A 12,318-nucleotide genomic window follows, 5' to 3' on the forward strand; every position below is an offset into this window, starting at 1 on the left:
TCTCGTCAAGAGAGGGGTCACACAGCATCAAAGAGCGTCACGTCTGAAGTCATCAGAGCGAGATCAGAAACAACATCTTGGCAACGGTTAAAGAACTAGAGGAAGAGATGTCGAATCACAGAAACTGTTGGACACCGGAGAGAGATTAGAGGAGAGCTAGCTCTTCTTCGGCTAAGGACGATCATGCAGTCTGGCTCTTACCTGGACCCAGCTCATCCATAGGTATCATATCACCACTGCCACATTTCCTGGTGCCTGAAAAGCATTCATAAGCCATTTGTACAAAAGCGGCGCACACACAAACTGAGTCATTGAGCCAAACGCTGCTGCTTTTCAGGGTAATGGTTCTCAGTGATTGAATAATGCAAACGGAGAGTGGGCAGGCATGAGTGCCGCGGTTCATGTGCATGTATGGATGCAACATAAAAGGGCGGCACAAGACCAAAAACCAGGACGTTAAACTGCTGCTATGCTACTGACTCCTGTCAGAGATGTTTGTTGTTGGGCCAATGTTCTGCAAGCCCCCCACCCTCCCCCACACACACTGCTGCTGTTATAGAAAAGCTCTAACCCAGTTCTTTGATTGTGGATACAGACGTACACACATAAGGGTGGGGACATCCTCGTTATCTCCGACCCTATTACGTCAATTTAAAACCCACGACGAGTTCAGCATCTGAAACGAGGACATTTCTTTATGTTCTGTCAGAACTTTGTGAGGGTTGAAGGATTTGGTTCAACAGCAGCAGTGCCATGTTCAAAGCTCCAGCTCCATTTCCTGTGCTGTATTTGACCCCTATTAAGTGCATTAATGCAACATGTAACACAGCACACAGGGGACGAGAGGAGCAACGTGGCAAAGCACAGTGCTTCAGTGTAGCCATGAGAGACAAAGGTCCTCAGCAAACAGGACACACAATCGCACCATGTTTGTTTTTATACCTGCGACTACACAGGTGGGACACTCCTTTTTTACTGTCACTGTTACTGTTACTGTCGTTTTGCTGAAGAACCCTGGGATCTTCTCTCACGTGGTCTTCCAAAAGAGCATAAATCCCAAACACACATGTGCTTTAACTGACCTTGGTTCTTCTCCATCAGGGGTAGGGTGGTGTCGTCGTAGCCTGGCTTGCCGTTCTTGGTTGGTTTAGGGGTGGCTGTCAACGTGGGCTGAAAGGCAAAGCAAGCAGCATATAAATATATACAGCATACGGGTACATGTGGGAGATAGTCTCTCTCTCAACGCCGTGACAGAACAGGGAAGGATTCTTACAATGTTGCAGACAGATATTAGAAGTTGACATGTTGACAGTTTGTCTCCGTCTGTCTGTCTGTGAACGCCCCCCCCCCCCTCAAGCTGGAACAACGACTCATAAAGTTGGAGAAAAATATAGGAACACACTTCCTGCCACCGTTTCTTTCGCTCGTCGTTGAAACGGGTGTTACAAAACATCTTCTTCGTAGAGTCCATGTTGTTCTCACATAACAAATTAAAGCTGACAAACACGACTTGAACACGTGAATGCACCACGGGCCCTGGTGGAGGTCACTGTACATTAGTAATGCAAATACTCTTCTCAGCATCATGTAACTCTAAATGTTCCTAAATAATATTCTTTATTATCTGATATTAGATGCAGAATACATAACTTCTAGAAGATCACACTTCTGTACCTGGAAGTGACTTTTGTTCCAGCCGTCCTTGGTCAAAGCGTTCCTCAGCTCCTTATAACTCCACACGGTTTGCAGCACGTGGGACGCCGCCTTGGTTTCACGAGCTGATTGGCTGATGAGTGACACAGGCAGGAGGAAATAAATGAAGAAATAATACAGCAGTTAAATTCAGAAACCCAATATAACCCCCCCCCCCCCCCCCCCCCCCATAATGGTGACGGCTGGGTATGCTAGCACGCAAATCAATCTCTTTATTCAAAGACTCCAAGTCCCCTGAGCGGCTCCAGGGTCTAGTTTTTAATTCATAGCCTGATGAGTTCACATTTCCTTTCATTAGCTACCTCTGAGCCACCAGTATTAATTACATGTGGGTGGGGGCCTCACTTCAAAGAAAGCTAATCTCACGTGGGTGGGAGGAAGTGCAGCTATTTGGTCTGTGAGTGAATTTTGTATATTCATGTTCGTTACAATGACTCACTGATCAATACGCACAAGGATGAGCCTTTGCAAAGGGCTCTTGATCATAAATGAAGTGGGGTGCAGACACACTTGTGACACCTTAATGTTGGCATCATCATGTTGTTGTGGAAAGCCTGGGCATTAGAGGAAGGACGGCACACTTATATAAGCAGCAGCTGCAGAGGCAGCCCCTGTAACAATGCCCTGCACTTCAGAAGCCTGTTAATGAGTGTGTGGTGGGTAGTTGTGTGTGGGCCCAGGATTGTTACAGTATAGTATTGTGGTAGCCAAGCTTGGGCCATTAGAGACACAATACGTTATCCTGCATGAATACTAATACAAAGGCTCATCATACAAATTGCATTCAAGGTCATACTGTAATAACTACGTGTGTATTGTCTCCATGGTATGTACACACTTCTGGCATGGTTTACATGAATATTAATGTGTAGTTAGTGTTTGCTTCACTGTCTGCAACACAATTAGTTTGACCTACAGCAGGGGTGTCAAACATGTGGCCCGGGGGCAATACCGGCCCGCCAGAGGGTCCAATCCGGCCGGTGGGATGACTTTGCAAAGTGTAAAAATGAGTTGTTTTGATAAAGTAAAATACTGTTCCAGATACCTGTGACTAAATGTGTTGTGCCTTTGTAGACACACTGTGATCTGTATGTGTAAATGATAAACTGATAATATTGTTGAAATTGCAACTTTTGTTCTTAAGAAATTTCAGATTGTTCATAATGTGTCCTGCTAGTGTCTACCCCTTGTCCTGCTCGTGTCTACCCCTTGTCCTGCTCGTGTCTTCCCCTTGTCCTGCTCGTGTCTTCCCTGTGTCCTGCTCCTGTCTTCCCCTTGTCCTGCTTGTGTCTTCCCCTTGTCCTGCTCGTGTCTTCCCCTTGTCCTGCTCGTGTCTACCCCTTGTCCTGCTCGTGTCTTCCCCTTGTCCTGCTCGTGTCTTCCCTGTGTCCTGCTCGTGTCTTCCCCTTGTCCTGCTCGTGTCTTCCCCTTGTCCTGCTCATATCTTCCCCTTGTTCTGCTCGTGTCTTCCCCTTGTCCTGCTTGTGTCTTCCCTGTGTCCTGCTCCTGTCTTCCCCTTGTCCTGCTTGTGTCTTCCCTGTGTCCTGCTCCTGTCTTCCCCTTGTCCTGCTTGTGTCTTCCCCTTGTCCTGCTCGTGTCTTCCCCTTGTCCTGCTCGTGTCTACCCCTTGTCCTGCTCGTGTCTTCCCCTTGTCCTGCTCGTGTCTTCCCTGTGTCCTGCTCGTGTCTTCCCCTTGTCCTGCTCGTGTCTTCCCCTTGTCCTGCTCATATCTTCCCCTTGTTCTGCTCGTGTCTTCCCCTTGTCCTGCTTGTGTCTTCCCTGTGTCCTGCTCCTGTCTTCCCCTTGTCCTGCTTGTGTCTTCCCTGTGTCCTGCTCCTGTCTTCCCCTTGTCCTGCTTGTGTCTTCCCCTTGTCCTGCTCGTGTCTTCCCCTTGTCCTGCTTGTGTCTTCCCCTTGACCTGCTCGTGTCTTCCCCTTGTCCTGCTCGTGTCTTCCCCTTGTCCTGCTCGTGTCTTCCCCTTGTCCTGCTCGTGTCTTCCCTGTGTCCTGCTCCTGTCTTCCCCTTGTCCTGCTCGTGTCTTCCCTGTGTCCTGCTCCTGTCTTCCCCTTGTCCTGCTCGTGTCTTCCCTGTGTCCTGCTCCTGTCTTCCCCTTGTCCTGCTTGTGTCTTCCCCTTGTCCTGCTCGTGTCTTCCCCTTGTCCTGCTTGTGTCTTCCCCTTGACCTGCTTGTGTCTTCCCCTTGTCCTGCTCGTGTCTTCCCCTTGTCCTGCTCGTGTCTTCCCCTTGTCCTGCTCGTGTCTTCCCTGTGTCCTGCTCCTGTCTTCCCCTTGTCCTGCTCGTGTCTTCCCTGTGTCCTGCTCCTGTCTTCCCCTTGTCCTGCTCGTGTCTTCCCTGTGTCCTGCTCGGATTGGTTTGTCTTATTTTGTTACTTTGTATTTTTGTATTTTGTATTTTTGTATTCAGCTCGCTTTTTGTTAAATCCTTATCGTCTGCCTGCTGCATTTGGGTCCAAGTTGGTAACAAGTTGTCATTATTTACAGGTTATTATGATATGATTTTACTGGTCCGGCCCACTTTAGATCAAATTTTGCTGTATGTGGCCCCTGAACTAAAATGAGTTTGACACCCTGTCCTACAGTATAAGACTGACGATAAAAGCAGTAATTACCTCCAATGTGCTGGACACAGTGAGTATTTAACTACTTCACGCAGCTTCATTTGAGATAAAAGACAAACAGTTCTACAAGTGTTTAACTGTGCACACGCCACACAGGTGGACATGGTGGACAGTGACATGTATTTGTGTTGCACATATTAAGTCTTACCTGGTCCTGTTGATGGCGACCAGCTTCTCGATGGCCTGCGCCTGTGCGAGGGAGCGGGCGTTTTCAGAGCTGTCGGTGACAATCTCGTGGATGGTGTTGAGGATGGCGACCACAGTGTCCTCCTCCAGGTTTTTGGCTGGCCGCTGCTGGCCGCTCGGCAGGTTGCTCACCAAGTCCCGCATGGCATAACTTCCTGTAATTTGAGATTATTGTTATTTCCTTTGACAAAAGTTAATATTATCACAGTCCAGTGGTAAGATTTGATATGTTTTTGACAAATAATGTTGTAAAAACTTTACATTAAAGTACATGACTTGTTATAAAGGACATTTAATACAATGCAACTCTATGAACATGACATGAGTTCAGAAAGTGATTTTATTATGTAGTAGGAATACAAATAAAACTAATGAGTTATTGTTGTGGTAATGACGTGGCAGCAACAACCTGATTATATTTCCATGTTGGACACATTACACTAACTAAGTGCTGAAGCCTCATATTAGCTTTGGCTGAACTCTGAAGAACGAGTTCTGTAGATTTAGTCCCCTTTCTCGTACGGTGGACTTGCATTAGGAAGGCATCTCTTCGAGGCTGCTATGGTTGTGTCAATTTGGAACAAAAATGCTTTTGATGAATGTGTGTGTGGTATTGCTCACGATCGTACCAATCAGGTCCTTGTTGCGGCGGTCGATGGACAGGTTGCGCAGGGCGATGGACACGGCTCGGACTACCTTGTCGGAGTCGGAGCGCAGCAGCTCCACCAGGATGGGAAGACCTTTCTCCTTACGCACCGTGGCTCGGATGTAGTTGGACCACTGGAGGGCAGACAGAGGGTGTGAGTGCTTTTTATCATTTCAACCTTTCACCTCTGGGGTAGGCTAAGGGAGCACACACTGTCAGCAACTTCCTGTTTGACATTCATGCAGACCTACAGATTCCCAACTGGGAGCTGCCCAGCATGAACATACATCTTCTCTTTTGACCACTGGGAACCAGGTCACCTCCATGAGGACACTTTTGATATATTCCTTCATACACACACACACACACACACACTCACACACACACTCCGCGCTGCTCCTTGAGCTCGACACAGTGGGGCTCTGAACAGACATGTGATATAATTTGTCTTAATTTAAACATCAGGAGATTTTACTTCTCTTCTTTTTGTAACATGAAACATTAAGTTTGACATAAAAGGGTTTATCTTCTAAGCACTGACACCCCAAGAGATGTAATTAAGCCGAGGACAGGCGCAGCTGCACCACCAGGTGGCAGTAGTGAGCCTTGAGAAGCAGGTGGATCCAGTGGAACAGAACTAAGCAGAAGCAAAGAATGGGGAGGATTTAAAGAAGCAGCTCTGCTGTCCTATCAGGGAGCAGGGACACCTCCAGACGTGACAGTGTGATGGGTTAGCAGCTCCACGGGGGTGCTGAGCCTGGTCAGGCATTCTGATCAGCTCCAACAGGAAAAAACAAAATACAGAGGAAAGAAAGATTTCTCCTCAAAATGCTCACCGGAGCTGAAACTTGTGAATTATTAACACTGACTGTGAAACAAAAAGAAAGAAAGAAAAGAGTTCAGGTGTTTTTTCTGCTGGAGGTAGAGAGGCTGGACGCTGAAGGATGTGTTTACAGTCTGACACACGGGTGTGAAGAGAAGCACCGCCGTGGACTAAATGCAGCCAGACGGCTGAAAAAACATAAGTGACCGCTCTTGCCCGAGGTGCTGCTCGTAAACTGGCGCCTGACAACTAGCCTTCCCTGTTGATAATTCACTGCTGCCTGCAAGCCAGACAGCCTCTCAGCAGCTCCACAGCCGCTCTAATTGGAATAAATGTCTGATCCTGGCGCTGGAGGTTCTCACATCATCCATCATCAGAGGCAAACATCTAGAGAGGAAGGTTTGGTGTTAGTTATCTAACCCTTAGCTGGTCATGTACTCCCACTTAGATGGATGGTCCTGACTAGGCTTGCCATCTCTAGTCCTGACAGAGAAAGGTAGAATCAGTGAGGAGATTGTGCTCCCTGATGGTTTGATCCCGTGTCTTGAGATGTATTTCAGTTTACAGTGCCTCTATGGTTTGCAGAGACAGTGCATCAGCACATTGTTAAAGTGACACTAAGCCCCTCGGTTTCCCTTTAAGCCCTTCAGACTCTGTATTTTTGCTCCAATCTGCTACTGAAAGGTCAATGATGAGGACAGACGTTGCAAGAATGCAATATGTGTGTAACGATCTCTAAAACCCAGACAGGACATCGTGTGTACGTGTTGTACCCTCCCGAGCCCGCACTCACGGTCCACTGTCCAGCGCTGAGGTTCTGCAGAGCTCCTGCGGCGGCCTCCAGGGTGTTGTAGTTCTGACTCTCCGTCAGCAGAGACAGGTAGAGCCTCACCACTTCTGGCTGATACAGCAGCTCGAAGCCTGCAGGGAAATACAGAGAAGCACACACACACACACACACACACACACACTGGTTAGACTATCTGGCAAGACAGACAGGCCAATTAGGCTGTGCGAAGGTACCGGCAGTACAGTGCTGAGGTTTATCTCAGACCATGGGGAGACGGGGAAGCCTTGACAAATGCCACAACATTTGGATTGCAGCTTATTGCGCAAAGTCTCAGTGAAAACGTGCACGACTGCACAGCGTGCATGGGGTGGAAATGAAAGTCTGTCCACTTGGTTCCACAATAAACTGCAACACCTTTATCAAGAAGGGCTGGAACAGTTCCTGGAATATTATGAAAATACTTCAGAATTATAAATGAGGAAAACACAAGAAGGAGAAATGATTGATCCGATCAAAGCCTCACGAGCACAAGTGACATTCCACCAGTCAGTCGTTAGGCCTCCCTCTGATGGAAACGTGAATTACATTATCAGTTATTAGACAGCGCAGGTACAGAGACAGACTCGGGCGTCGGATTACATTAAATCATATTTATTCATTCAGGGTCTCTCTTACTTTGTACAAACAGGTTCGTCACTAAGTGCTTTACAAGGGATCAACAAGACACGATTCAATTAAAGGCAGGAAGGGACTTTAGAGAGAGGATGTTGCTTCGGTCAAGGTCATGTTGAGCACATCTCTGGAGGGATACATCCCGCCACGGGAAGGGAAGACGTCTCTAAGCAAAACAACTCATTGCTGTTGTGATGAACCTGAAGGCACGTGTTGATGACTACGTGCACGTTCAGGGTTTCATTTACTTACATCTTAGGAAGTAGTCACGCCTAAGATGGAAAACAAATGTTTTTAGAGTATGGAGAAGTGAGACCGCTGCTGTTACTGACTGAGGCTGTAACCAGCAGCTTCCCAGTATCCTCTACAGCAGCACTCAAGCAATTTAAAATCCTTCTTCTACCCCTCTAGGCTCAAATTACAGAAAGTATAACCCACTGTTTCTCTCCATGTGTTCTGAGGCCTGAACTTCTAAGGTTCTATTTGAAGACCCCTGTATTTTGTGGGCAGGGATGTATAGTAACAAAGTTTGACTGACGTGCAAGAGCTGACCAGGCCCTCACTGCATGTTCTCAGAGTCCAAGTATAATAGCGTGGATCAAAACCATTAAGAGGGCATGTGAAGGTGACATCTCCCTTCTTCAGAGGAAGAGGGAACTAACACCTGTAATCTGCAGCGCGCAGGAGCCCGGGCGCACTCTGACACGGCTACATCGCAGTCGCTGTGTCTGAGAAAAGCAGGGTTTTCATCCCTGCGGCGTTTCCCCGCTCAGAATCGTGCCACGCCTGCTTCACAATGTGTGCGGCAGGAGCGTCCAAGGTGGGGGAGGATGTTTCGGTTGCGTGCCGCTTGAGAAATCTTAAACTTATTTTCAAAAGAAGCGGCAGAAGCAGGAGCCGTCATGCACAAGACCCTGGTTGTAACCATGTGCTAAAACATGAATCACATCAATAGGTTTTCTCAGGGGCGACGCACGAGGGGGGAGAGTCTGCAAACCAGACTCAGCAACATTCTGCATGCTCCTCACATTTCTGGGCCTACTGGGTGCACACTCAGCAAGCTGGAGACCATCTTGCAGGCAGTCCTGTTGACAGACGCTTCATCTCCAAGGCTCATTCTTTCTGCACAAAATGTCAGCCGTGTTGAACCTCTGTTCGTCTGTGACTGTGTTTTTGGAATATAATCTGCAAATCCACATTTCCTCCATTTTGTAATTCCTGGGGTTTTGGACTGGCAGCTGAAGTGACTAATGAAATTGCCCTTTTACAAATGAAGGACTCAAGGAAAAAAAAAAGATATGTACTGTCCAACAAAGGAGGATGAGAATGGAATTCACTGGGCCTTTAAAGTAATTCCTTTATCCTTAGTGGAATGTCTCGCTGTTGAGCCAGAGAATATCTCTGCCAGCGCTTCCACTCAGCGTCGTGAGCCGGGGCTTACAGTCAGCACAAACACACGTAGGTCTTTCCTAAAAGCACTACCCAGGTCGCTCTGTAGTGTTGTTTTCATCAGTCATCTCCTGCTGTTGGCCTGTTAGTTGTCAGTGTGTTAGGCAGAATTACAATTCCTAACGGAGATGAGCTGTCAGTGTGACGTGACCTTGGCTGTGCTGAGGGCGACCCACAGCCCCGTCCTGTGACAGACTGCAAACATGATGAGATTATTGTACAGATGTATCCCGTGATGCAGTATGGACAAGTGCACTTTGTTTTTAATTACTATTCTGATCCTTTACTTAGAAGTAAGATAAGAATTGGTCATAAATTACAGGTTGATCACATGTTGTGTATGAAAAATATAAATGTTATTACAAAATTACCTCAAAATGACAAGTCATTTGCAATTAAGGGAATTTCTATGTTCCACCACCGTTAACAGCCAAGTCAAAAATAGAAAAGTAATCTCTAAATGAAAACATTACAGTTACTAACGATAGTTCTACCATACGTGGCAAACATCACACACAACTGTGGCCTCTTTACAAGCTTCCTGCTGAGCTCTACCCCGTGCTGAGGGACGCCCAGCTTTGCCTCCACACACACACACACACACACACACACACACACACACACACACACACACACACACACACACACACACACACACACACACACAGTCAGTAAGGCTTTCACAAAATGCTCAGGGGATGGAAGTTCCTCCCTAGATGAGACGAGAGGGGAGGAGCAGCAGGTTACGTTTCAAAGCGGAGGAAGACGATGACAGATGCAAAGCTCAATTAGTGGGCAGGAAGTGAAGAGCAGGGAGTGTGTGGTGCTGCAGTGCGTGGAAACTGGGTTAGAAACAAAGTTAAGTTAAAGTGATTGATTGATGCTCAGTGAAGAGTTCTAGTATTCATTCGCTTTCAGTCGCGTCACTTTTTTTGTCTGCAATTAAAGCCAAGGTGTCGCGGTGTGACAGGCTGCTAAATGATAATGGATTAACTGATGGGCGAGGAGGAGACAGACACACACACACACACACACACACACACACACACACACACACACATTCATACATGTATGTGAACATACACACTCACTGACTCAATTCTCAGAGCTGCCTTCATAGGATAGTTGGCTGCATTCGTGCAGATCTGGATACACACCTCTGCAAACACCTCCGTGCACACACACACACACACACACACACACACACACACACACACGCACACACACACACACACACATACACACACACACACCGAGCCCTCGCCCGAACATGTCAGAAAGTGATGTTCATCGATCCAGTCGGTATACAACGCGCACTTCCTGCTTCTACACAAGCGCTGTACTAGCACCATTTATTTATTGCTCCATTTCCAGCGCACAGCACTTTCATGGAATCAGAGGGACATGATGGTGTATCACTTTCTACAGCTCATCGGGGAGCCGTACAGCACTGAGAGGACTGGAGAGACATGAGGAAGATAAAGAGAGTGGCAGATGGAAAAAAGACGAAGAAAACAAACGGCAGAAGATAAATAAATCCCACCTATCCATCAGCCACAGTCTCTGCTCTTACGTAGGCCTTCTACTTTCACAGGGATATTGTAACAACACACAGCGTCTGACCTTTGCACTCTTGACCTTTTAGTTAAATGAAATGCTGGTGATGTCCAGTACTGGAGAAGCTGCTCCAATGTTAAGTCACACACTGAAGACAAGGTAAGAAAAGGAGAGGAGTCCAGGCCTACGCTGACCACAGGGTCACATTCTCCCCCTGTGGAACACATGCAGAAATAAATCAGCCTTCCAGTGGGACAGCCTCGAGTTGCCGAGTCTCCGATCTCATTCCACATGTTAAACTCAAGCACATTTAACCCTGGCAGCCCCCATTGTATGTAAGAGTTTCTTTGTACACGCAGGCAGGTAGGAAAGTGCTACGGTGCTAATGAAGACTTTGGCGGGGCGATGGCTAGATCAGCACATCATTAAAAGTATTATGCCACCGGTAGAATAATGGTCGTGACTCTCTCTGGTTCATTAAAAACCCAAAGGTGAGCGATGGAGCCACGTCAACAAAACACGTTAATTGGCAGAGTTCTCAGTGGCATGAGAAATGCCTTCAGCACTTCTGCCTTGAAGCCATAAAGTGTTCGCAAATAATGCTTACTTTGTTAGTTTCTCTGCTTGGAGAAGCACCACATGGATGCTCTTTAAAGACGTTGTTGGATTTCCAATGCATGGCCATTCTAATTGGACAGGCCATAATGTAAATCATCTGTAAGTGAAGTGAACTCACTCCAGTAAATCACGAGGCCATTATGTTTCTTAAGTGTTTCAGCCGAGGAATGCATTCAAATAGATCTGCTTAGGTAGCAGCAGACTTAAGAATGATGTTCACGGTCCATTCTGAACTGTGTTAATGTATCTGAAAGTATTACTAGAGGAGGTGAGATGCATTCAGACGTTCCATCTGTATTCTGGATCTTAATGTCAGGCGTGAGTGTCATCAGGCCCAGAGACGAGATGCATGTTAATGCCTGGCTGCAAATAACCCCAAAGTACTTTGAACCACTGTGAAGATCTGCCACTCCTCATCCCATGTGATGGAGGCTCGTATTCCCTTTCCCTCCACAGACCTCCCATCAGACTTGGAGCCTCGTGGAGCCAAAACAGAGTGCACTGCCAGGCCGCAAAGGCCGTTCACCCCCCAGTCACCCCTTCACAGGGTCCAGGAGTCAAAGCTTAATTTTCTCCTCTCTTACCCAGTTGGCCCCTGCTGCCGATTGGCATCTCTATGGACAGCCGCGGGGCACCACACATTAGCATACCCACATGGTGTTTTGGCCTTAGTTTGTTGGATGTTGACAAAGAGAGCCAGAAAATGGCAACAGGCCCATCTCTTGGACAGATACCCATCAGCTTTGGGCCACAAATATGTCCCCGTGGGATGGGGTGGAGAGAGGGGAGAGGGAGTTGGGGACAGAGACAGATTGGACAGGGAGTGGGAGATATCGCTGAAGACACAAGGTGAATATACAGAACAGACCCCTGCGGCCCCTCCCTGACTCCATCTTTGCCATTTCACAACAGGGGTCCTGTTCCAGCACTTCCAAAAGTATGCTCCAAAGCTCGTGTGCTACCATTTAGCACAATAGGACCCTTTTCAGCAAGCTGCAGTTACAGGAGAGTGCTTCCTCTCTTCGGAGCTGATAGGCCAGCAACGTCCTGCTGTGGGCTTTTACTCCAGAGAGGAACACACGCTCACAAACTGACACCAAATTGTCTGAAACATCCGTGCCCTCAAAACCATGGGAAAAGCTCCATCCCTCCTGCTTCAGCCGCTGAACTTCAGACAGAAACACAGCGCTGGTGGCTCCCTCACATTGAGGGTTTTGTGTGGCTCGC

The 12,318-nt window shown here is 47.5% G+C and overlaps 1 protein-coding gene across 11 annotated transcripts in view; it reads right to left on the minus strand.

Annotated features, from left to right (window-relative positions):
* The window catches only part of arvcfb (ARVCF delta catenin family member b), a 193,817-nt gene that overhangs the window by 8,343 nt on the left and 173,156 nt on the right, over nt 1–12,318 (minus strand). For 8 of the 11 annotated variants that reach the window (XM_029440260.1, XM_029440250.1, XM_029440252.1 and 5 more), the window contains 6 exons: nt 6,799–6,926; nt 5,166–5,316; nt 4,499–4,691; nt 1,675–1,786; nt 1,083–1,170; nt 202–255 (listed from right to left, as the gene is read on the minus strand). In XM_029440260.1, coding sequence (XP_029296120.1) covers nt 202–255; nt 1,083–1,170; nt 1,675–1,786; nt 4,499–4,691; nt 5,166–5,316; nt 6,799–6,926 — 726 coding nt within the window. The remainder of the gene's footprint in view (nt 1–201; nt 256–1,082; nt 1,171–1,674; nt 1,787–4,498; nt 4,692–5,165; nt 5,317–6,798; nt 6,927–12,318) is intronic. The other 3 variants (XM_029440256.1, XM_029440258.1, XM_029440254.1) reach the window with 1 other exon arrangement.

The sequence above is a fragment of the Cottoperca gobio genome, chromosome 9 (assembly GCF_900634415.1).
Source record: "Cottoperca gobio chromosome 9, fCotGob3.1, whole genome shotgun sequence".
Lineage (NCBI taxonomy): Eukaryota > Metazoa > Chordata > Actinopteri > Perciformes > Bovichtidae > Cottoperca > Cottoperca gobio.